This window comes from Pelodiscus sinensis, chromosome 27 (genome assembly GCF_052426305.1).
Source record: "Pelodiscus sinensis isolate ZL-2025 chromosome 27, ASM5242630v1, whole genome shotgun sequence".
In the NCBI taxonomy this organism is placed as follows: domain Eukaryota; kingdom Metazoa; phylum Chordata; order Testudines; family Trionychidae; genus Pelodiscus; species Pelodiscus sinensis.
Window position 1 is genome coordinate 15458629 of NC_143078.1, and position 25272 is coordinate 15483900.

Consider the following 25272-nt stretch of genomic DNA (forward strand, 5'->3'; position numbering starts at 1 on the left):
GGGACAACGACACAAGGGAGCTCGTCTCTTGCAAGCAGAACAAGCTCTATGCGCCCAAGAGCCCCGCTGGGATGTTTTCAGTCCAAGACATACCCGTCAGCCTCCAATTGCCCAAAGACACCTACCAATGGCGTTCGAGCCCCCGCCTTTATTTAGTGGCGCTGCTCAACGGCACCCGGGGAAGCTGAGGTTGAGCTTGGGCGCGGGTCCAGAGGAGAAGAAAGCACAAGCCGGCGTTGCTTTAAAATCCTGTTTATTGGAACACACGTACATCCTTCCCCAGCCCGGGAGGGCGTGGAATCCATGCAGTACCAATAACATGACCAAAAAAAGAGGGCATCGATATAAAGGGGTCACTGACTCTTCAAATTAAAAAAATATTTAATACTGTAGTAGAGAAGTAATACACCAAAAGACGTTGCGACTGTACAGTCTCTCTGATATTGCACTTCCAGACAGCACATTAGAGTATAGGGCATTTCAGCCATCTATAAATACCACACCAGAAACAGGGGCCACACAAGGCAAAAGTGGCGGGAGGAGACACAGAGATCCTAGCCTACGAGGAAGAAACGGAAAGAGTGGAGCCTCCTGCATCCATCGCTCCCTACCTTCAAGAGGGGCGGGTGGGGGGGGGGGGGCTCCCAGGGCACCCACCCACGGGGCAGGAGGGGTCAGTTCCTGGGCACCCAAGGGAGGGGGGGGATCATCCACTGTTTGAACTTCTAACGTGTCAAGTTCAGCTGTATTTCTAGAGCTTACGTGGCTGGAGGGGGAGGCGTGGGAGGGGCAGCTCCTGGCCTCCTCCTCACAGCCTGTTGGGGAGGGGCTGGGTGCCTCGAAATCTCAGGGTGCTCTTAGTCCTGGCTCAGGTCACACACACACAGACACTGCTCAGTGCACATGAGGCGCCCGAAAACACTCACTTTTCCGCAGGGCAGCCCCCTCCTTGTGCCAACACGGCCCCCCTCAATCCCTGAGGGGCAGCCCCCTCCTGGCGCCAACACGGCCCCCCTCAGCCCCTGAGGAGCAGCCCCCTCCTGGCACCAACACGGCCCCCCATAGCCCCTGAGGGGCAGCTCCCTCCTGGCGCCAACACGGCCCCCCATAGCCCCTGAGGGGCAGCTCCCTCCTGATGCCAACATGGCCCCCCATAGCCCCTGAGGGGCAGCCCCCTCCTGGCGCCAACATGGCCCCCCTCAGCCCCTGAGGGGCAGCCCCCTCCTGGCGCCAACACGGCCCCCCTCAGCACTGGAGGGGCAGCCCCCTCTATAGCAGCACAAATCCCTCCCTATCCCCCTTAGAAGCCCCCACCTCTGTCCCTTCACAGACCCCTCTGGCCCCTCATGGGGCAGCCTCCTTTGGCATCACGGCTGATCGCCTGCCCTCCAGGCAGCACGATGGCTTGGTGCTGTGCTCCTCCCCAGCCACAGCCTGTCCTGGCAGAAGCTCGCAGCCACGAGGCCCGGCACCACGGCTCGTGTTTCACAGAAAAGGGAGATTCGCGGTCGTCCTCTGGGCGGAGGCCTCCTTGGCTCCCCGGTGCCTGTGGCGAGGAGACGGAGGCGCAGGTCCCTCGGACAGATCGGCAAAACGAACCAGACACGGAAACAAAGTGGACGAATCTTGTCGACCAGCCTCACGGCGTCTCCGCCCTGCGCACCGGGCCAGGCCCTGCTGTCAGAAACGTGGCGTGGCCGACTGACCGTGCCTGCAGCACACTGGTGCCCTGTACGGCTCCTGAAGGAGTCTGTGTCCGTGCAGAGGGAGGGTGGCTGCAAAGCCAGTGAGGTTACTGGACGGAGGGGCACCCAGGAGGCGGGGGAGAGGGTGGGGCTGTGTACAAGCAGAAGGGGAGAACACCCTTCTCGGTCCACGTGGCCTGTAGCGCCTGGTCTTTGGAGCAGAGGGGCAGGCGTGGTCTGGATTCCGGCCTAGTCCCGGAAGGCAGCCAGCGTGTAGCCGTACAGGTAGTGGGAATGTGCTGCAAGAGAAAGGACGAGAGGCCGTGTGAGCATGATGGGATGTGACAGGGGGCTGCGGCAGCCTCTGGATGCCTTCCTCCAGCGACTCGAGCAGCCGTGGCTGGCCTTGGAGCAGGTGTAAGCAACCCCGCCGGCTTATCCAGCTCAGGGAGCTCCCGTTGCCATACGGTCTGAGCGGCTCTACCATTGCTGCCGGGGGCAGGGCAGGGCTATTGCCCCATTGCACAGATGGACCCGAGGCCCAGAGAGACTAAGTAACTTGCCCAAGATCACACAGGGAGCCTGTGGCAGAGTGAGGAATCAAACCTGGGTCTCTGGCTATTGCTCTAATCACTAGGCTGCTCATCCTCCATTCCAGTGCCACCCTCCCAAATCAGGAGGCGGTGGCAGCTCCAGGAGAGAGACCAGGCCAGGTGTTTGTGCAGCATCAAAGGGTTGGGCTTGTCAGGGAGTGTCCAGGGGACAGGGACTGGATCTGCCTGGGTCTCCGGACAGCGCCAGGCAGAGAAGGCCCCTGGTCTGTATGCCCCACTGCAGTACGGACAGTGACAAGGCTTATGGGAGATGCTCTAGAGGCTCAGCATTTCATCAGTCGGCGCTTGGAGCATGCTCCGGGAGAGTCCAGTTCCTGACAGAAAGCATGTTCTGTTCAGAAAGCAGCAACACATTAAAACTGACCGCAAAGTACTGGTTCCTCCTCATAGCCAGTGTCCTCCCTTTTTGTCTATTTATTCCTTGTTGCACACTGTCTAACCACTAGGCTAGGACAAGATGGGCGAGGGAATATCTTCTCTCGGATCACCTTCTGTAGGTAGAAGGAAAAAGCTTCCCTGAGCTCTCTCTCAGGTCTGGAGTTATCCAGTGAGGAATGTCGAAGGGAGGCCAGGTCAGGAAACCTGCCACATGCAACCTCACTAATAAGCAAGAGACAGCACTTTGTGATACAGTGACAGTCTGTACCCTCTCACCCTTTTTGTAAGTCTATAATCCATTTTGTACAAAATATGCCTTGTGAGGTTTTACCTGAAAACTCATAATCTGCTGAACATCAGTGTCCTGGTAAAATCTATGTGGTGCCATTGTATAGCGAGTTATAAAACTCTACTGTATAAAGCATGTTCCAAGTTTGGGGAAACAGCCTCAGGCCAGTTCCGCAAAGACAAAAAGCTAGCCAATACTTCAGCCAGGTGTCAACATAATCAAATGAACTATCACCTGGTTAAATGGCCTCTTGTTGACAAGAAGGCGGCAAGCAAAAAAATTACATCTTGGCAAAGGAACAGACTTGCTGTTGCCTGAACCCCAACTGGAAAGGATTCTGAGAGGAAAAGACAAAAATGAGGATCAGAAACCCCAAATAATTTCTTTCCCCTCATCTGATCCTCTCGTGGCATCAACCGTGTTTGAAAGACAAAGGAAACATCACTGAACTGGGGGAGTGGTCTTGCTGAAGGAATCCAGTCAGACTGCTCTGAGCATGTGCTGAGAAAACTTTTTGTTTTGAGAATACACTTAGCTTGTTATTGGTTTGTATTTTAGCTTTTATGTCATTGTAATCAAATCTGCCTCCTCACGCGAAATTACTTGGAATCTATCCTTCTGCACTTAAGACACTTGCTTTATTGCATTACGTAAAACCGCGTGAGTTTGGATTGAAGTGTTTGGGAATCTCCACTTGAGTGCATGCAAATTGTTTTCTCTTACCAAGTGACAGCCTTTCTGTGAGCTTGCCTTGGCCAGAAGGAAAAAGCTGGCAATAGAAGACACACATTTCTGGGGGTAAGTCTGCGACTAGGAATTTGCTTCTGCAACATAATGCAGGGCTGCCTAGAAGTGCCGGTATCAGTCACTGGGAACAACCTTGCAGGCTGGGGGAGCAGACCAAGAGCGACAGCTCTCACAGACTACATCTAGACTGCAGGCTTCTTGCGCAAGAAGCTTTTATCAGAAGAGATCTTCCATAAACACTTCTTGTGCAAGAGCATGTGCACACTGCCAAAGCACATCGGAAAAGCGATGCGTTTTTGCAAAAGAGAGCGTCCAGACTGCATGGATGCTCTCTCGAAAGTAAGCTCTGATTGGTATGCACAGAATGGCCGCCAGGGCATCTGTGCTTTTTCCTCTTCTTGAGCAAAAAACGCCTCTTCCCCGTCCACACACAATTCTTCCTCGTAGAATGAGGAATACCTACGCCGGAAAACCCCCTCTGTTCTTTCCATCTTTTTGCGCAAAAATGCGCTTGAGGTGTAGATGCTCTGCGAGTCTTTTTGGAAAAACTCTGTAGTGTAGACTGAGCCACAGTGAAGCCGTGCACAAGGAAACGCGGTTGGAGAGCGAAGGGGACGCAGCTGTACAACAGCCCAGACTGTACCCTGGGAATGTCACAGCGCTGCTCTCCGACGGGCACTGGCAACCGAACCGACAGACCTCCTGACCCGGAGACGCGCTTGTGTCACTCACACACGTGGGTCCAAGGAAAGGTACTTTCTCGCCCACCCTGTCTGTGCTCTGTGAACACTCAACTCCCGGCTCTCTGCCTTTGCAGCATTTTGTTATAGGAGGCCTAGTGCAGCGAGGCGGCCCCAACCAGGGTCTCTACGTCCTGCAGTAATAATGAGAATCTGTTTACTTCTGCCACGCCAAAGGAAAGTCCTCAGGAAACGCTAATGACCTGGTCCCGCCTGGAACCTCGGCAGGGGAGCTGACTCCAAGCTCCTTCACAGGAGAAAGGGCAGAGGCAGAGAGGAGTCAGGGAGAGGAGACCAGCCATAGCAGACTGAAATGGGTCCTTCCTTGGGCTCGTCTACGAGCTCTCCCCGGCCACTGCTTGCAGCTTTTGCCATTTCAGCTACTATACCTCTAGGCTACATCTAGATTGCATCCCTTTTTCGTAAAAGGGATGCAAATTAGACATATCGCTTTTTTTCGGATTGGAGCTTTGCCGGAAAAAAGCGCCAGTCTAGACGCGGATCTTTCGGAAAATAAAGCCTTATTTTAAGAGGAATAAGGGATCTTTCAGAAAAGGCTTTATTTTCCGAAAGATCCGCGTCTAGACTGGCGCTTTTTTCCGGCAAAGCTCCGAGCCAAAACAAAGCGGCAGCCATGTTTATGCTAATGAAGCGGGGGAGATTTAACTCCCCGCTTCATTAGCAATTGCAATACGGAATTTACGAAAAAGGGATGAAATCTAGACAGAGCCTAAGGGTTGCCAGGTGTCCAGTATTGAACCGGACAGCCCATTATTTTCACCTCCTGTTCAGTAAAAATTTCAGAAAATACTGGACACCTAAAATGTTCAGAATTTTCTGATTTTTTCCCGGCCAGGAGGCGAAAATCCAGGCTGTCCGGTTCAATACGGCAGCAGCCTGGTAACCCTAGTGCTTACCAGGGAGCTGTCCAGCCCAGCACAGGGAAGCCACCAGTAGTCTGTTAGGGCTAAAAAGCCTCACCGCATGGTTTTTAAAGGGGCCACGGTGAAGGGTTTTTTTTTTTGGTTTTTGCTCAACAAACCTTTTCCCGGTGTGCTTTGCTGTCGTTGTTCGCTATTTTTTCTGAAACCATCTAACAACCCTATATACCTTGGTCTTGCTTAAACTTACCCCCAGCTAGGGCTGATTCCCCTTCAAGACTGGTCCTCAGCAGGAATACGTTCGGACTGTGGAGGTCTCCAGTCTCTGTGGCCCAGACGTGGCAACTGCAAGCCGGTCGGAGTAAAACACAAAGCATGCGATTAGCGCCCTCGCTCCACGTTAGCCTTTAGCTGCCCACGGAGTGGGCTCCGGCTGGGCGGTTACTTGGAAGGGCCAGGAGTTAGCGAGTCGGACTGCAAAGGGCTGCCCCATTCCGGTTAATAAGTCTGGATGAGTGGCTGGGATGGTAAAGCGGGTCTGCGCATTGCTGTCTCAGGGAGGCCAGGCTAACTTGGTGTAACCTGTATTTGGAAGGGGGTTCGGGGAAGGATCCCCACAAATTCCACTAGGCTTATTTAGACTCTTCCCTGAATCTGACCCAAGATGTCTGAAATATTCCACTTCCTGGAACGTCTCCTACTGCTCTCCTTTGTGCGGCCTGCCCCTGCAGGCCTCTTCTCCTGGGCTTCATTGCCCCTGCCGTGTGCACCCCCATGTCACCAACTCCCTCGATCTTATTCAGAGTCTCCCACAATGAGGAGACTTTCTGAAAGTCCCAGCTCCTGTGAATGTGTGTGTGTGTGTGTGTGAGAGAGAGAGAGCTAGAGTGTGTGTGTGTGTGTGAGAGTGAGTGTGAGAGAGAGAGCGAGAGAGAGAGAGAGAGAGAGTGTGTGTGTGTGTGTGTGTGTGTGTGAGAGAGAGAGAATGTGTGTGTGTGTGTGTGTGTGTGCGCGCGCGCACACACACTTTGAATGGCCCTTTCTATGGCCCGAGGAAACCCTGCGGATGCGGGCTGTGGGAACCGCTGCTGCCTACAGCCCATGGCCCTTGATGCCATCCAGTGCGGGAGCGTGCGCAGCAGGAAGGTGGGTCTGAACGGCAAGCTAGTAAAGAGCAGCAGAGTGGCAACGCATGAAGGAGAGGAGCCGCACCGTCTCCCTCTGCCCTGGGACAGCAGCTCGGCTGCTCCAGCTGTACCTCTTTACTTTGCTCTGTAGCTCGCCCAGGCTCCCTGGGACGCTGCAGCCCTGGGGACTTACGTTGGGACATTAACGGAGAGAGGCCTGTGACAGACACGCAGCCAAGGAGCTCGCTGTCCCACCACCTCGCTGCCCTTTCCGCAAGGGGCTCAGGGAGGACCCCCAGGCACTGCCCGGGAGGTGTCCCACGGCGGGTCCAGGTGGGGCAGTCATTTAGCTTCTCTGCAATTTCCTCCTCGACTGCCCCCTTCCTCCCAATAGGTGCCGCAGGCCCCTGGCTTCTCACAGGCCTGAATCTTTCTGCATCTCAATCCCCGGATGCAGCCCTACGGCCTCCCGCTCCCTCTCCAGGCCCCTCTCTCAGGCTCCTGGGGGCTAGATGTCCCGTTGGCGGAGGGCTGCGTTCACCCAGGGGAATCGCTGGGCCTATCACTTCCAGCTGACTGCGTTCCTCCCTTGCCTGTCTTGGGCGCAGGACCCCTGTGCACCTCAGCAGGCCGCGGAGACGCCGTGGCGCCGGCGGATCCCAATGCCCTCACCGCTGCTCCAGACGCTTGCACTCGGCTTCTGTCTTTGCCGCCTAAGACCCCCCCCCCCTCCCAACTCCTCCTGCGACAAAGGAATCAGGGGACCAGTTTGGTCTCAGGGCTTCTGCTCCTGGCAGCTCACAGACTAAAGGACCAATGGGAACTCGCTTTGTCTGCCCAGGAGAGAACCCGACGCCCTTGGGCCAGAGACCGGAGGGACAGGATGGCCGGACTCAATGTCCCCTGTAGATAGATTTTGAAAATGCTTCAATAATTCATCTCTAGCTGGGACTCTGCCCCTTCCTCTCCTTGGGCTCAAGGGGGCGGGGCGCTGCACACGCTGCCCTGGAGAGAAGCCCCTGGCACGCCGGGACTGGAGGCTAACCCGTGTCCTACCTTCCGGGGGTATTTTCTTCAGCGGGGCCGAGGGGGGTGGCAAGGGCACCAGGGCGGTCGCGCGGAACCCAGCGGGGAGCGTCTCGGCGGAGCTGCTGAGCATGTTGATGCTGTGCACGTCCCGAGGGCGGAAGCGCTTTCTCCAGGACGGGGTGCGCCGGAAGGCCTTGTCCTCGCCCTGCAAGGGAAGGGCGCTGGTTACGCCTTTCGCAGCCAGATGTGCAGCGCCGTGCGCAGCCTGCTGCATGGGTGGGGTAGGGAGAGCGAACCTGCCTGCCACACAGTACAGGTGTGGGGAAGAGGCTCAGATGCCTGCAGTACAGTGCAGGGGCAGGGCTGGGCTCAGCCACACGGCTAGCGGTGTCCTTCCCCCCCCCCCCCCGCTGGGAGGTTCTCTGGCCGCTCGCACTCCTGGCCCTTCCTTGGTTATCTCACTCTGAACGGCAGCTGAACCATCGCTGTGGGCTGAGCCACGCAGGAGGGAAGGGATACAAACAGCCCCAGGGCAGCGTTCCACATCAACACGGCCCAGCTCTCCGAAAGTGGCTTTCAGGCTTGTCCATGCAAACAGGGCCTCTCAGGAACCCTAGTCCCAATGAACTTTTAGAAGTGCATTTGTTAAACCTCGGTGTGGCCTTGGGCCTGAATTAAACTAAAAGCACTTTAACCCTTATGCCGATATGCTCATTCAGAATTAATGTGATTTAACTAATCCAGTTTAAAAATGAAATCACATTCGTTTTCCATGTAGACAAGCCTTTAATTCACTTTGATTCAATGTACTTCCGCAGTGGGATAATTATTCTGCAATAAAATCCCTTTTATTCCAAACCAGAGCATCTGGAATTCTGGCGCTGTTCCAGAATGACTCTTTTAGCCAATTTTCCCATGTAGACACTCTTACTCCGTAGCACACTAGAGTTTGACTTTCACCACACACTTAGCTTTTTCTCTCAGGTCTCGTTGCTCTAGGAGGTTTGTCCAGCCTATGCTGGGATTGTCACCAAGATTTAAGGAGCTTGGAATAGCTGAGATTTAGGCGGGATCAGAACTTTGACGCGAGAAGTGTTTTTTATGGGAAAACGGAGTGGTTGGTTTTTTTGCAACAAGTGTTTGCTTTCCACGGAAACATTCGATTTTTAATTGAGACACCGAACGCCCCCAAATTGAAACAATTCCTCTGAAAATGGAAATATTTTTATTTGGCACTGGTGCTGCAATGCCTTATGGGAACTGTAGTTCAGTAGCCTCATGTCTCCATTCGGCTCTATGGTGCCAGGCTGTCCGGCAGACTACATCTCCCGAAATGCACCGCAGCCAGGGACTCCCATAATGCACCACTTCTTGCTAGGAGACGAGACCATGGTGCACCATATCCGACACAGCTACACGCCATGACTTTGAGGAGAATGCAGGAAGTCCCCAAGCTCTAACTCTCAGGGGCATGACGGCATTTCCAATCCAAATATGCCGTGAGGGCAGGGGGCTGGCTTTGGTGCCCTCTCGAGGTCCCTTCCAGTTCTAGTGTTCTAGGATTCCATTTCAATATTCTAATTTTCACCAAAAACCTGAAATTTTCCAGGGGAGGGGGGGAAATCATTTTCTGGCTGGCTCTGATTTAATTATCCTAACCGCCGGTTGACCTGTTTGTATCATGTTGGTCCCTTGCACGCTCCCACCGGCGGTCATGCTTGGTGTAGAAAGGGGGCTGGGATACGGCTGCAAAGGACTCTGGGAAATGGGATGGCGCCATGAGGTGTGAGGGGAAAGCTGAGGAACCCTGTTTTAGAGGGGTTGCTCAGGCCCCTGGCACCACCGAACTGTTGGAGGGCGTCCTGACATACGGGGCAGGCTGGTCCCTCCCAGCTTAGCGAGGTAGAACATGGGACCTACGTGTCTGAAATCAGACCCACCTCTGGTCTGTCAGGGCAGTGGTGGCCGAAAGCCCAGACAGGCCCATGCCCATCGCTAGGCAGGGCTGTGCAGGCGAGTTCCCAGAATGAACCAAGTCCCCTGAGCATGGGGCACCATCCCGGCCTGCATGCCTTGGTGCGAACGTCAATCGCGGCTTGGGGAACGGAGCACAGCAGGCCTGAGCCGGTGCCTTTTCCCGAGCATGGGAAACGGAGGGGCGTGTGCGGGTGGCGAGTTGCTGGAGAGGGAGGCTTGTTCCAAGTCTCAGTGTGCCGGTGGCAGGGTGGAACGGCTGCCGTTTATTTACCACAGAGCGGGCTTTTCTGCCAGGTGTTTTTAGCCACATCCTGGTCACCTGGGGGTTGATTTTCAAAAGCACAAATTGCACCCGACTCCCCTCGACTTGAAGAGTTAAGCACGTAACTGCCCCCTAGGCCTCTGGAAATCTTCCCTGGTCGGGGGCCTGGCTGCTCTTTTTATTCTGTATCAAGTGACATAAATGCACGGAATTATCTCCCTTTGTCCCTTGGCTGCCTCTCAGCCTGGCCGCCTTGGAAGTCATCTGACAAACAGGAGCAGTGCAAAACGGCTTTGACTTATTCGACTGCCAGCTCTGTGGGGCAGAGACTGCCTTTTGTTCAGTGTCTGTGCAGCGCCTAGCACAAAGGAGCCCTGGCTCCCAGGTGCCACCATAATACACATTAAAGATGCTACATTCTGGGTGACTGACTAATCGAACAGTCGATGCATTTTGGAGGTGCAGAGATCTTTGGAAAATCAGGCCCTGAGTGCCAAGGCGAGCCAGGGCTGCCTACCTGCCATAGAAAAAGTGATTCGCCCGCCCCGCTCAAAGGCTCTGAGCCGCAATGAACGTCCGTTCTGTGCCTGGGATATCTAAAGTGCCGGTGGCTTGCAAAGCGTTAATACACATCACCCTCCCTCCACCCCCCCGCCCACAGTGGGCTGGTGGCTGCCACGCTTCGTGGGATTCAGTCTTACTGACGTAACATTCTCCGCTCAGGAATGCCCCACACGGTCACCAGGCTCAGGTCCCAGCCCGGCCTGGAGAACGCAGTCAGCTCGGTAAAGGCACCCACTAGCCCGGAGAGCAGCTGGCACAGCAGGAAGGAAAATCCCTGGCACTGGGCTGCTGATGTCCACGTAGCTCTTGTCCATCCCTCCCCCCAGGAGAAACGGGGGGCAGGTTTTATCTTCTGCATTAGAAACATCTTCAGGGCAGCTGCCGCCCACCTGGACCATCACCAGAGTTACAGTGTGGAGAGACCCTGCACACCCCTCGCACACAGGCTGGTGTTTGCGGATACTGACTGTGGTACATGAACCCAGTGGGAGAGAGACCCACCACATGTACAAAGTTACACGGCAGGGAGCAAACTGGCAGACTCAGCATGGAAACCCGTTCAAATTACAGGCACAGGAGAACACCCAACACACACGCATAGCTGTGTGTTAGCCAGCCTCCACAACACACACACACACAGCTGTGTGTTAGCCAGCCACTACAACACACACACACACACGCATAGCTGTATGTTAGCCAGCTTCCATGACACACACACATGCACGCACAGCTGTGTGTTAGCCATCCGCCACAACACACACACATGCACGCACAGCTGTGTGTTAGCCATCCGCCACAACACACACACACACACACAGAGCTGTGTGTTAGCCATCCGCCACAACACACACACACACACACACACAGCTGTGTGTTAGCCATCCGCCACAACACACACACACGCACAGCTGTGTGTTAGCCAGCCACCACAACACACACAGACAGACAGAGCTGTGTGTTAGCCAGCCTCCACGACACACACACGCACAGCTGAAGTGGCCCGAGTCTCCTGTTCGCCAGCCTTTGCAGCCTCTGTTCCCATGACCCTCAGATGGCTGTAAAAGATAACCCCAAAGCGAGCTCTAAAATCAGAGGCGAGCCAGCGCAGTCACCGGGAGCCGCCCAGTCCCCCTGTGGGATCAGGCCCACAAAAAATGAGGGTAGAAAAGACCCATTAGATTCCACCAAGTCCATTCCCGAAGGCAGGACGGTCCCCGAGGGCTCATTCCACAGGGCTCTGGCTAGTCCAGGGTGACACCGGCTCCCACCCCTTCCCTAGGGGTTGACACGACAACCGGTACGCTCGCGAGCCTCTTCCCGCTAACAACGAGGAAAATGGAGAACCAAGGACTGGCACTGACACCCGCACCCACAGGAACAATACGAGGGCCTCTGTAGCTTGAAAATCGAGCCCTTTTTCCTCTCTCAGACTCTGCTTGTCAATGCCCATGGCTCGGAACAGCCATTCCTCAACCAGCAACCCGCCCCGAGCACAACCAGGGCGATTCGGGCTCGGCAGGGCTTTCTGAGCCTCGTGAGCCTCTTCCAAAGGGGGAGACAAAACTCAGTATTTACTACAAGGCCACCCTGGCGGCCGTGTCCCCTCCAGCCCTCCGTCTGGTTCTCCTCTGATAGACTGAAGCCCCGTCCCTTCACTGGCCCAGCGAGACAGCACGAGACAGCACTTGGCACTCACATCGTCCAGCCGCCGGTCCGTGCCCAGGGCGAGCAGATTGTTGAATTCTCTCTCCATCACCTGCCGTGCCTGGAAAGAGTCAGGAATGAGTGACAGGAGCCGGCCGGCCCCGGGGAACGACTGACGCTACCCCAGGATGCCCAGGTGCTCGGACAGACCGAGGAGTCCGACTGTCAGTGCCGACAGCTGCAAGGACAGGACAGGTCCCTCCAGAAGCCGCTGTGCTGCCGTAGGACACGGAGTTGAAGGAGGCTCTAAAGGAGATTCCTGGCACCAAGCCCTGCAGCAGTGAGGAGCGATCGCTGCCTTGTTCAGCCGACTCTCCCTTCGTGTTCTGTGACACCCCACAGAGCACACCCTGAGGTGACGGGTGCCTCAAAGACGCGAGCAGGCGAGAGGACGGAGAGGCAGACAGGCGGACGGATAACCAGCAGTGAGCTCTGGCAGGCCTTTCCTTACCTGGGTGTTCTGAGTGGGTATCTGCAGGACAAGTGACAGACTGTTATGGTCAAAGTTTTCATCCAAAGCAAGGAGAGCTCCATGGACTCCACTCTCGCCGAGGTTATTTGCATACTCCCGAAGCCCAATGGACTGGATCCAGTGGATGACCTGATCGTTGGTCCAGACCAGAACATCTGCAAGACAGCAGGGCCAGACGTTCAGCACCCTCCAAGCCTCCAGCGAGCTCGGTTTTCACCTGTCAGAGGGGCAGCCTCACTCTGTATCCCCCAAAACCAACAGGGAGGCCTGTGGCACCAGGGACACTAGCAGATTTACTGGGGCGTGAGCTTTCGTGGGCAAAACTCACCTGGTCAGATGCTTCGGACACTTCCTGATCCCTGCTGAGCCTTGAGCCCTGCCTGGCCCTGTGGCAGGTGACCATAGGACAGAGCAATTAAGGGGTTTGGCTAGGCGTGGCAGTGCGGCCATTGTCCCTCCGGCTCTTTGAGGAGCAGCAGCAGTAACTGCTCAGGTGCTGGCACGGTATCCGCCAGCACCTCCCACCCGCTGGCGGCCACGCCAATCAACTCTTCCGCCTGCCTCCCGCCCACTGCTATCAGCTGCTCCATGGTGTGCAGTGAGGGGCGAGACGGGAGGTCTCGGGGGAAGGGGTGCAGTAGGGGTGAGGCCTGGGGAGGAGCTGGGGTTCAGCACCCACATAGAAAGGAGGAAGCTGGTGCCCATGTGTGACGGCGCATTGGGGTTTTCCCGTCTCCTGCACCCCCGTAATGGCACGGACACTCCACCAGCCAGTAGACTAGAGGGAGTTTGTTGCTTCTCCAGGATACAGCACAGAACAGATGTAATCTGGTTCCAGGGCAGGCCTAGGATGCCTCAGCCCCCCTTGAGATGGGGGAGCCTGGGCCCCTAAATTCCAGCCCCTTTCCCTAGGCTGTCTCCTCCATGCTCCCAGACAGAAACTAACTCCCTCACTTCCAGCCCTGCCCCCAGCCAGGGCTCCACTCCCCTTCTTCCCATTGTTCCACTCCCTGGGAGATAACTGGTCAGACAGGTTTGAAGCCCCCTTGCATAATGACTCATCCGCTGCCCTGCTGGGCTGTGCTGCATCCAGCAGCCAGTGGAGGTCACTCACAAGCCCCTGCCCAGCATCCAACCAGCAAGGAACCCCCACTACGTCACACCATGGCAACAGAGAAATCTGCCCACCCTGTAGGTTTGGTTGCCAACCCTCCAGAATTGCCCTGGGAGTCGCCAGGAATTCAAGAGTAATGAAAGAGGATGTCATGTGATGAAACCTCCAGGAAAACTGTGACGTAGTGGGGGTACTTGCTGGGCTGTGGTGACCTCTGCTGTCTGGAGCAAGACCCAGCAGGGAAAACCTCACTAGGCCAAGGTGATGCCAAACTTGTTGAACCAGACACCCCCCATGGAGAGGAACAAAGGAAGGTGGAGGCTGCCCTGGCTGGGGGGCAGGGCTGGAAGAGGGTTAGTTAGTGGCTGTCTGTGAGCATGGAGGAGACAGCCTAGGTAGAGGGGCTGGAGTTTAGGGGCCCAGTCTCCCCCCAACTCAAGGGGGCCTGAGGCATCCTAGCCCAGCTCTGTGACCAGATTCCATCTGTGCTGTGCTGTATCCTGGAGAGGCAATAAACTTCCTCAATTCCACCGGCTGGTGCAGTCTGTTTGTGCCATTTCGGGGTGCAGGAGACAGGGGACCCCCAACGCGCCATCACAAAAACGTCCAACCAAACCGGCAGCCCTATGTGAAGGGACTGCCCCGATCTCACTCCGTGCCCCCTGGAGGAGTGGCCCGGACACTGTCTCTCTGCATCTTGCCCATTTCCTGACCCCCTTGACTCCCCATACACTTGTGCTAGGCGCACAAGCAGGCTGAGTGTGTCTGTGGGCCCCTCGCCACGATCCGACGGGCAGGCCGGCTGCTGACACCAAAAGGCTGCTTCTGACATTTCAAGCAGAGAGGTGCAGATGCTTGGGGAGGAACTGGGACCCTGCCGTGGTTTAGAAACAATTGTACTCAGAGAGACGAGGTCTCTGGTTGAAATCTTCCCTCCTCCCCAGCAAGGCCAGACCTCCTCTCTTTTTTTATTTCCTGGTTTCAATGGTTCCCGCCCCTTGCCAAGCGAGGCTAGCAATCTGTATGCCTGCATATCCCCGCTAATGCAGGGAGGAATACAGGTGCCACAGACTGTCCTTGTACATTATCTGCTTGAGCACTCAGAATAGTGATCACAAATAGTTTAGTTCCCCCAGTTCTGTTCAAGAGGGTTGAAAATCCCAACCCACTTGACAGAGAAAACTCCCATTCCCCGTGGAAACTAAACTGGGGCAGAAATTCTTGATTCCTCCAGAGGGCTCGCCAGTCAAGTCCGACCGATTTGTCATCTGAGCGGCTGGCAGAGGCTCTTTTAATCCTCAAGGCTTTTAATCCTCTGTTCTTGCCATTCATCTCCCACCTAAAGTTGGACTTCCGGGTTTGTTCCAACGAATGCGATTGGACAAACAGCCTTCGCAATGCAAAACAGGAAAGGAGCCAGAAAAAGGCGGGATCACTTCCGCTGTCACTTCCTGTGGGACACAGGCAAAAGGACTGACCTTTGATTTCGTGCTGGCTCTCTTCTCGCCGCCGCTGCAGCTCCTTGCGGTCATAGCTTAACCTCTTGAGGCACATGATGCCGTACTGCAGGCTGGTGCTGGGGAAACACAACGCATCGCTCAATGTAGTGATTAGCAGTTCACAGTCATGCTGGAAGGGCAGGACAAGTGGGGCTCTGCAGGGGTCTGTTTTGGGGCCACTTCTGTTCACTGTCTTCATCCACAATTTAGATATTGCATAGAGAGGACGCTTATTAAGTTTGCAGATGATACCAAGCAGGGAGGGGCTGCAACTAAGAGTACGTCTACACTAGCCCCCTAGATCGATCCAGGGAAGCTAATGAGGGTGACCGGAATTGCAAATCAAACCTAGGATTTAAATATCCCGCGCTTGATTTGCATGTTCCCGGCCTGTTGCCATTTTAGAAATTGACTAGCCAGAAGTAACTACACGCGGCAGTGAAATGGGCCTCCGATTTAAAGCCCCTAATTCGAATTAGGTGGTAAACCTCATTGCAGGAGGAATACCACCTAATTCGATTTAGGGCTTTAAATTGGAAGCCCGCTTCACTGCAGTGTGTAGACACGGGCAGTTACTTCAGGCTAGTCAATTTCTAAAATGGCGACCGGCCGGGAACTTGCAAATCAAGTGCAGAATATTTAAATCCCGGGCTTGATTTGGAATTCCGGTCATCCTCATTAGCCTCCCTAGATTGATCTACGGGGCTAGTGTAGACGTACCCTAAGGCTGCCAGGTGTCCGGTTTTGAACCAGACAGTCCAGTATTTGAGCTTTCTGTTCGGGAAACAAATTGAGAAAAAATGAATGAGAAAATATAAATGTTCGGTATTTTCTAAATAAGATGTAATGTTGATTGTGATGTAATGTCAAGTGTGTCTGGTATTTTTGTTGAAATCATCTGGCAATCCTAGTTGCAAGTGCTTTGGAGGATGGGTCAAAATTCAAAATAATTTGGACAAGCTAGAGAAAAGGTCTGAGGTAAATAGGACAAAGTTTAATAAGGACAAATGCAAAGTGCTCCATTTAGGAAGGAACAATCAGTTTCACACATATAGAATGGGAAGTGGTTGTCTAGGAAGGAGTACGGCAGAAAGGGATCTAGAGGCCATAGTGGATCACAAGCTAAATATGAGTCAATAGTGTGACACTGTTGCAAAAAAAGCACAGTGGGCTGCATTAGCAGGTGTGTTGTGAGCAAGACACGAGGAGTCATTCTTCCGCTCTACTCTGTGCTGATTAGGCCTCAGTTGGAGGATTGTGTCCAGTTCTGGGCACCACATTTCAGGAAAGATGTGGAGAAATTGGAGAAGGTCCAGAAGAAGAGCAACAAGAATGATTAAAGGTCTAGAAAACGTGACTGATGAGGGAAGACTGAAAGAATTGGGCTTGTTAAGTTTGGAAAGAAGACTGAGAGGGGACAGGATAGAAGTTTTCAAGTATTTAATAGGGTGTCACACAGAAGAGGGAGACAAATTGTTCTCCTTGGCCTCCAAGGACAGGACAAGAAGCAATGGGCTTCAACTGCAGCAAGGGAGGCTGAGGTTGGACTTTAGGAAAAACTTCCTACCTGCCCGGGTGTTTAAACACTGGAATAAGTTGCCTAGGGAGGTTGTGGAATCTCCATCACTGGGATATTTAAGAGCAGATTGGACAGACACCTGTCAGGGATGGTCTATATGGTGCTGGGTCCTGCCGTGGAGGCAAAGGACTGGACTATGATGACCTCTCAAGGTTCCTTCTAGTTCTATGATTTTGGGTCAGAAATTGGTTGACCTGGACTGAGTGGTTCTGTGCCACACAACCACCCACACTGGAGGTCTGCACGGGGAATTTCATGAAGGAGAACATCAGCTTTTCTACGTTGTTCCAGACTAAGAACAACCCTTCCTCCAAAGCCTGTGTGTGAGAAAGTTCAGCCACACCAACTGCATCTGGCTAAACCCCCCCAGGCCTCCTCCTTCACTGCTCAGGAAGGGACGCTCTAGAGACCTTCCCAGGAAGACCAGCTCACCGGTGGAAGCTGTCAACCATCTTCAGGTGCACTCTGAGATCTTTCTTACTCAGGTGGTCCAGCATCCGAGCATCCACGAGACACTCCATGAAGTAGCTGCGATACTGTGGGAGCCCAAGACTTGGCAGCCATTCATTCCCAATCCACTCATGGTTCATGTCCCCGTAGGCCAGCGTCTGCGAAAGCAAAGGGAAACACATGGCTCCAGACAGTGCTCCAGACACAACCTTCCAGGGGTACTACAGTACGTTTGGTGCAAGATGTTTTTTCAGAGCTTCTGCATTTAGAAGCGGCCTGATTTTTAGCTGAATAGGTTTGACTTTCGGGAATTTCGCTTTTGGAAATGTCTGTCCAATTATTAAGAAAATGCATTTGGATAAGTTAATAACTTGTGTCAGTGCTTCTCTCTCGGCGTGGACATCTTGAAAAGCCTATATAAAAGGCGAGGTGTTCTTTTTGTAATGCTCTGACACTGATGGAAGACAGGTCCCTAGGCACCTGAAACCTGACGCTTCTCAGTCTAAGCCAAGGGACCTAGTTCTGTTAGTCAAGGCTGCAGCTAGAGATGGGCAAGAAATGGTTTGCCCATGAGACTGAAAATTCTCCCTCTCAAATCGGGACAACAAAAGTCTTGAAAATTTTCACAAACGTAGAAATCAAAACCTGTTTTCAGATCAAGTCAACTTGATGTTTTGTTCTGATAAGCTCAAAACATTTTGTTTCAGTTTTGACCTGCTGATTTTTTTAAATAACTGATGATTTTTAAATAAACCTAAATGTCTGAAAAAAACGTCATTTGAAACAAAATGTTTTGAGCTTATCAGAACAAAATATCCAGTTGACTTGGTCTGAAAATAGGTTTTGATTTCTCAGCTTGTGAAAATTTTCAAGACTTTTGTTGTCCCGATTTGGGAGGGAGAATTTTCAGTCTCACGGGCAAACCATTTCTTGCCCATCTCTAGCTGCAGCCTTGACTAACAGAACTAGGTCTCTTGGCTTAGAAAAAAAAAAGTGCTACATAGTCCTGTTTTTTGTTTCAGCTACACCAGACTAACACGGCTACATTTCTATCACAAAAACCCCCCCAAAAAAACGGTTCTTGTTTATCTCAAAACGAGAGTAACCGCCATTTCCAAACTTTTTTTGTCGAAAAATGTTCCAAAGCAGGAAAGACCTTGACCTCCCCCCTTTCTTGCAAACACTTAATGGTATTTTTGGTTACAAAAAAAAGCTGAAAAATTCTTGACTAATTCTAGCTGCAGCAACCTCTTCAGCCCCTATATATGTCCCAGCCACCACTAGAGAAGGACAGAGCACCATGCTGCGGAGGCATGGCCTATATTGTTGTTCTGAAGTGTAACAAGTTTAATAATTGCTGCAGTAGCAGAGAGATGTTCTGAGGTTTAATTCGTTGTGAATTGCGCACAGGGAAGTGTAAATCAGGCAGGAGGAGAGACAGGGCCTCGCACGCCACCGCCTGCCCGTGCGGTTCTGACACCAGTCTCACGTGAGTTCAAAATGCCACCCCATTCACAGGGCAGTTCGGCGCTCGCTTTGCATCAGGGGCGGGGCAGTCGAGGATCAGGCCCAAACGATGCCATCGTTAACTCACGCGGGCCTTGGGAGGGCTCCCTGTGGCACATCAGCCCCCATTACTCTAGCCCTGGCAGGAAACTCTGTCCCACCTCTGTGCAGCCCTAAAGCAGCCCGTTCCGATACCGGGAGTGGGGGGCCATGTGGGTTCCCATCCGGGAAGGCAACTGGCTGGGTGTCACTTCAAGGTTTCTGTATGCTCCCCCCTCTATAAAAGGCGACTTCCTCCCCTCCCGGGGAAGGCGGCGGCTAGCCAGCGCGCCAGATGTGCAGCACAGCAGCTGTGCGCAGGATCTAAATGACTGTTGCTAATGGAGGGCTTTCGCCTCTTCTCATGGACAGGACAGTCACGCGCCCAACAGAACAGAGGCATCTTGTCTCTGGCTACAAAGCCCGTGAAGCAGGTGACAGGCAATGGCTGATCAAATGGAACAGGGGAGGGGCTGAGGCTACAACGGCTGGGGGGGGGGGGGACGTTGCATCCTTGTTTTTACAGAATCCGTGGATGGAAAGTCCTGGCTAATACGCTCTAGAGGCGGCCAATCAGAATCAGGATCTAGATCTGAGCTCAAATCAAAGCAGCCGCTGGGGGAGGGGGAAATGGCTTGGGACCAACCAGCTCATTCTATCGTCCAGCTGTTTGCCAGCTTTATTACCCGCCCTCCCCGTGGAAGGGCTGGATCAGGACCGGTGAGCCAGGACAGGCTACACATGGGGAGATGAGATCACAAGCCTTTTTACGAGAAACGGGCCCCCAATTTTACACAGCAGGGAACCCGGGACTGAGAGTTACCAAAACCACACGGGGCTTTTAGCCATGTATCTTCCAGGCCTCCGAAATGGCTAAGTCCCCTGGACATCTAAAACAGGAGTCAAAAGAACCATGGAACTCCACCCCAGCCCACAGCGAAAGAGCCATGTTCCTGGTGCGGGAGTGGACCGGCTAATCCATGTGATGGGCGGGCGAGAGAGGACGCGCCAGCTGTGTGAAAATTATCCCGGCTATCCAATGCGACAAAGGGGGAGCCTTCCCCGACCTTCCAGGGACGTGCCTTTGGGGGCAGGGCTTAAAGGAACACCCGGTGAAAAGAGCAGGGCCAAATGCGGAGTGGCCGGCGTGGAAATGGAGCGATGCGATCGGACACAGGCAGTGTCACTGGGATCGGTCTGCAAGAGGGCTGTGAGACTGGCTGGGTGCTGGCCCCGGCTCGCCTACCTGGCAGACATGGAAAGAGAGGACATGGAGGTCTCACCTGTGCCCAGCTGCCCTCCTCTGTGTCCTGATTGTAACATGTGTAGCATGTCAACAAAAACAACAGGGAAAGTCAGTACCTCTGCAACCGGGGGCTGGCCCTTGGAGCACAAACAGAGCAGAAGACACATTGGAAAGACGATACGGTGCGGTCCGAGGAAAGGCACTAGCCCGGCAGGGAGCGGGAACACCCACTTCACATGCAAGTCAGGCGCCTGCGTCTCTCAGCGCGAGTGAGCCCTGGCGCATGCCGATCCCCGGGCGTTTTGCCTTGGACGGGGCCAGGTTTCCACCCCAGGCGGCATGCACGAGGCTGCGATGACACTGGACAGTCCTGCTCTCCCCAGCACACGGAGCGTCTGGCGTGGAGTCTGGCACAGACCCCCCAGAGCACATGCCTGCTGGGTAAGCAAGCGCTGCACGGGGCAGAGATGCCTGTGCCCGAAGAACAGACACAAGTGGGGAAAGGGCAGTGCAAGTTTCCCCTGCATTGCCCTACCAGTGTGCTCCACCCCAGACTGGACGCCAGGCCAGTGACCCACACTCAACGGCTGCAGGGCCAACGTGGGCTGACTGCACGAGGGCAGCTTGGGGTCCACTAAAAGAGACGGACCCCTCAGATCCAGAAATGGATGTTGGGTCAGCGACTCCAGGAGTGGAGTCGGGCTTTCACGTTCTGGGTTAGTTTCTCTGCATCAATGGGTCTTTTCCTGTATTTATTTTACTAGAGGTGGACAGAGGCACAGTCCTCATGGGCTCAGCAAAACCAACAAGCTTTTGAAAAAGGAAAACTCGCTTGGGGGAGTGGAAAAACAGCTGTAGAAACGGCCCAGCTATTAAAGGCTGAGAAGCAGCTCTTCAGCATGCCCAACCCACTGGGCACGGCGTCTCCCTCCGACTGCATGAGCCCCCTTCCCATCCAATGGGTCGCCGTGGGCTGAATTTCAGCACTAGCAGCCCACAGGGCTACGCCTGCGAACTGGCATGCTCTCCAGATGGGAGACGGGGTTAGACAGGAGACTGACCGTTTTCGTGGAAGTTGCCATGTTCTCCATCTCCTCGTGCGTGACCCAGACATTTCCCGAGGACTACAGGGAAAAGGGGAGACAAAGATCAAGCACACGTTACAACCAGAGCACAACTATCTGCTCAAAAGTCCAAGCGACGCAAGCTCCATTACAGACAGGACGTCAGGTTCTACTGCGGATCGCAAGGAGACATATACAGACTTAACGGTTGGCCTCTTCTCTTCCATTGGACTCACACCAGGAATTACTGCTCCCTCCTACCAGGCGGAGATGAGAATCGGGTTCTGTTTATCAAACTCTAAAGAACACTGGAGGATTTCTCACATGCTTGTAGAGAAACCCACTTCCAGCTTCCATGAAACTTACCGGGGGCTCCTTTCCTTGGTGAAAGAGACAAGACATGTGACAGGGGAGAATGCTGAGAAGGGTTTTCTGAGCTACCCCGTTCCAAGAACAAAGCACGTTTAAAATGGATACCATGCAGCGATAGTTCCCACAAATACTCAGTTAGTGAAAGTTGCTCTGGAATTCCGACGAGGAGGAAAAACGGTTATCTTCATAGAATCATAAACGGAAGGGAGCTCGAGAGGGCATCAAGTCCAGTTCCCTGCCCTCATGGACCGTCTAGATCATCCCTGACAGGTGTTTGTCCAACCTGATCTTAAAAATCTCTAATGATGGAGATTCCACAACCCCTCTATGCAATTTATTCCAGTGCTTAACCACCCTGACATTGCTTTTCTTCTCCTATCATTAGAGGTTACGGAAAATCATTTTTCTCCCTCCACCTTGTAACAGCCTTTTAGATACCTGAAAGCTGTAATCATGTCCCCTCTCAGTCTTCTCCTTTCTAGACTAAACACTTCCCTCAGAGCTCCTGTTTTCTAGACCTTTCATCATTTTTGTTGCTCATCTCTGGGCCTTCTCCAGATTGTCCACATCTCTCCTGGAATGTGGTACCCAGAACGGGACACGGTACTCCAGCTGAGGCCTGATCAGTATGGAAGAATGACTTCGTTCTTACAGCACTCCCGCTAATGCGTCCGAGAATGGATGTTTGCGTGTTCTAACGGTTGGTGGTGCAGAGGTGTGCGCTAGATGCATGCATGCTCAGGGCACCCGTGGGACACCGTTCAGCCCCTCCCCTGGCACACAAAGCCCAGGGCAAAGGGGTCAGAGGGTGAGCCGTAGAAGAACAGCAGGAACAGGAAAGTGACTGCATTTACATGTCGGAGTTGATGACATTTTTATGGGACGTTCCTATGTTGGACATTTGCAGGGCTACCACTTGGGTCTCCATGCATGCTTCTGCCCCTCCCCGCACCATCTCCACATTGATCAGACACAGACTTTGGAAAGGCCCTTGTTTAAATAGCTCCAAGCTCCACCATCCATGCATGCCCTGGAGAGTCGCTTGGGAACATGTGGCAGCTGCAGCTCCTGACTCCTTCCGCGGCATTTCCTCATGGCGGAGCACACACTCCCATAGCAGGTAAAGTGTGCAGGAGGTTAAAAGAGCGCAGGGTTTTGTCTGAAAATAAAACCTGCCCTTTGGACAGCAGCACGTGTGCATTCTCCTGAAGGAAGACTGCCTGGACGCCCGGGGTAGCACCCATATCTCTGCCTCTAGAGCAGGGGTTCCCAACCTTTTTTATACCGGGGACCGGCAAACCCATTGACAAACTTTTGGTGGACCGGTAGCATTTTATTTGCATGTTTGCATATTCATTATGCAGATAATGAATATGCAAATGCAATATTACTGGTCCACCAAAAGTCCCGGCCCCCAGAGCCCCCAGCCCTAACCCCTAGAGACCCCCACCCCTCCACTACACCCCTGCTGCCACTGACCCAGCATCCCCTGTACCCAACCCCCCAGTGACAGCCCCCCCTTAGAGCCTCCCACAACCAGACCCCCAGTGTGAGCCTGCTGTTTCCAGAGCCTCACTGCACCCAACCCCCTCAGAGGCTTCCCCAGCGCCAGCCCCTAGTCCCCAATATTAGCCCCATCCTCAGAGCCTCCCAGTGCCAGTCCTGCCCCCAGAGCCTCCTCACTACTAGCCCCAGTGCCCCCCCACATCAGCCGTCTGCCTCTTAGTGCCCCACCCCCACAGTCCCGCCCTGCCCCACCTCACCTAGCCCTGCGCTGCTTCCCAGCCACCAGCTGAGCACCACTGCTCAGGTCGCAGCTGCTCTAAGGCTGCCGTGCCCGGCGCCGCGTGTCCCTCCCGTTTTGCAGCAAAGCGCTCGCCTGTGTCCGGGAAGAGACCCGCCCCTGCCTGGTGCTGGTTGGCTGAGAGGCGGGACAGGATACGCCTCTCCCAACAGCCATGGTGGGAGCACAGTACCCCAGCCCCGCCCCCAGAGCTGCCGTGGCCCAGTGGCCGGACGTCTGCGGTGCGGCCCGGCGGGTGGGAACTGCTGTTCTCGAGGTCCTGATACATCTTAGAGTCCTCACGGATGAAGGAGGGGAAGACTCCAGCAGGCAGAGTCATCCGGGGGGGGGCAGTTTACTGCTTCAGTGACAGGCTCTGCTCTTGCACCCCAGGATCTGGTCAGAATAACCTCAGTGCTGAGGTCAGCATTCACCTGCTCTTAAGTATCCCTTGGGACCTGACTGGTGCCGAAACAGAGAATTTTCCAGACCACGGGAGGTCAAGATTGTCTAGCAGCATCACCCACGGCTTACTGGGCTCTTAGAAGACATGGAGGGGTAAATTAGAACTAAATAACAGCACAGAGCACTGAGAGCCAGGACTGGGGGCTGTAAAACTTTATGGGACAGCAGGAAACTTGGCCACACCCATGACAAGTGGACATCCGGCTCACTGAAATCATGCCGGACTATGGAGGTTGCTGGATCAGAGAATTCTGGACTAGAGAGGTTCAAACTTTAGTCCTTTATCTTTCCAGAAGCTGGATGAAATCCAAGCAGTTAGGACCAGTTCGAAGGTGACACTCACTCAAACCACTTTCTCGGTAGCTGTGAGGAAGCAAGCTGCTATCCCCACCGCCACCGTCAGCCTCAAGGCAAATGAAACTCTGGCCCCTTCCCAGCCAGCTCCACTGGACAATCGCTGGTATCAAGTAGGACTGAAAAGCTGTCAGGGAGTCCCGTGGTGCCCGGCCCCCCAAGTCTCCTCTCTCTGACCCCCCCAAACAGGGTCAGGGTCTGTGCCACGTTGCGCACCAGCTGCGGCTGTGAGGCACTTACCGTCCTGGAGGTGGGTGGGGCCGAAGGACTCGTGAGCGACACCATTTCCTGAATGGCCAGGCGCAATTTCAGCCGGTGCAGGGGGTTGCTGATGCCGATCTCGCGCTGGATCTCTGTATCGGACAAGGCAGACATGATGGCGCCGCTCTTCACATTGGCTCTGCAGGCTGCAACATACCAGGCGGGCATGCCCACCCACAGCTGGCAACACAGGAAAGCAGAGGGTTTCAGGTGCCCGTCTCCACCCAGACAAGGGGAACAACCGCCATTCCCGAGGCCGAGAGCTCAGACAGTTCCAGGGTGCGTGGCTCCGTCAGCAAAGAGCTCGAGTTGTTCTATGCACTGGCTACTCTAGGGCAGGGGTCTCAGTCACAGGTCCACATGCCCCTGGATGCAGAGGTCTTCCAGGGGCTATATCAACTTATCTAGTCACTTAGCAAGCAGGTGCTAAGTGAGGTGAAATTTAGGGGTGCACAAGACAAATCAGGCTCCGGAGAGGGGTCCATTAAGAGACACTGGTCACAGGTCGGGGATGCGGGTGGGGCTGAGACACAAGGACAGCCCCTTGGATGCTCCACTTTCAAATGGGGGGTGGTAGTTTCCAGGGAAGCTCGCCAGTTTGCTAAATGGGAGGCGTTTCGGTTCCTAACTCACTTACATGCATCTGAGAACTCTGCCCTGTGTGTACAACGAATGAATGATTTCGTTTCCCACTAGCGGAGTCCTAGACTCCCCGGCCAGAGGAGCCTCTGTGATCACAATCCAATCCCCAGTGCAGAGCTCTTAGAGAAACACCCCCGCTGGATCTTAACAGATGGTTGGCGCTAGAGCATCCCCCTGGACCCGTGGACAGCTGTTCTAACGGTTAATTACCCTCCTTGCTAACAATTTACACCGTCTGAATTTAGCTTCATCTTCCACCACTGGATCGTGTTCGACTTTTCCCTGCTAGATCGAGGAGCCTGTCACCAAATTTCTCTCTCGTCACGTACATCTTCTAGACGGTAGGCAACTCATCCCTTAAGCCGCCTCTACATAGTCAACTCACCCTTCTAACTGTCTCTCCTCCAGTCCAGCATTATCAAGCCTGAT

General features: G+C 54.1%; 1 protein-coding gene across 5 annotated transcripts in view; it reads right to left on the reverse strand.

Moving 5' to 3' along the window:
• Nucleotides 1–300: 300 nt before the first annotated feature.
• PPFIA4 (PPFI scaffold protein A4) overlaps nt 301–25272 on the reverse strand; it is a 148817-nt gene continuing 123845 nt past the window's right edge. Inside the window, exons 22-31 of one of the 5 annotated variants that reach the window (XM_075910022.2) lie at nt 24181–24381; nt 20964–21026; nt 19940–19966; nt 17094–17269; nt 15062–15159; nt 12449–12624; nt 11990–12058; nt 7518–7695; nt 5585–5679; nt 301–1984 (exon numbers count right to left, since the gene is read on the reverse strand). In XM_075910022.2, coding sequence (XP_075766137.2) covers nt 5621–5679; nt 7518–7695; nt 11990–12058; nt 12449–12624; nt 15062–15159; nt 17094–17269; nt 19940–19966; nt 20964–21026; nt 24181–24381 — 1047 coding nt within the window. In that variant the 3' untranslated portion in view covers nt 301–1984; nt 5585–5620. Of the gene's footprint in view, nt 1985–2114; nt 3304–5584; nt 5680–7517; nt 7696–11989; nt 12059–12448; nt 12625–15061; nt 15160–17093; nt 17270–19771; nt 20040–20963; nt 21027–24180; nt 24382–25272 lie in introns of those variants that run through there. The other 4 variants (XM_075910024.2, XM_075910026.2, XM_075910028.2 and 1 more) reach the window with 4 other exon arrangements.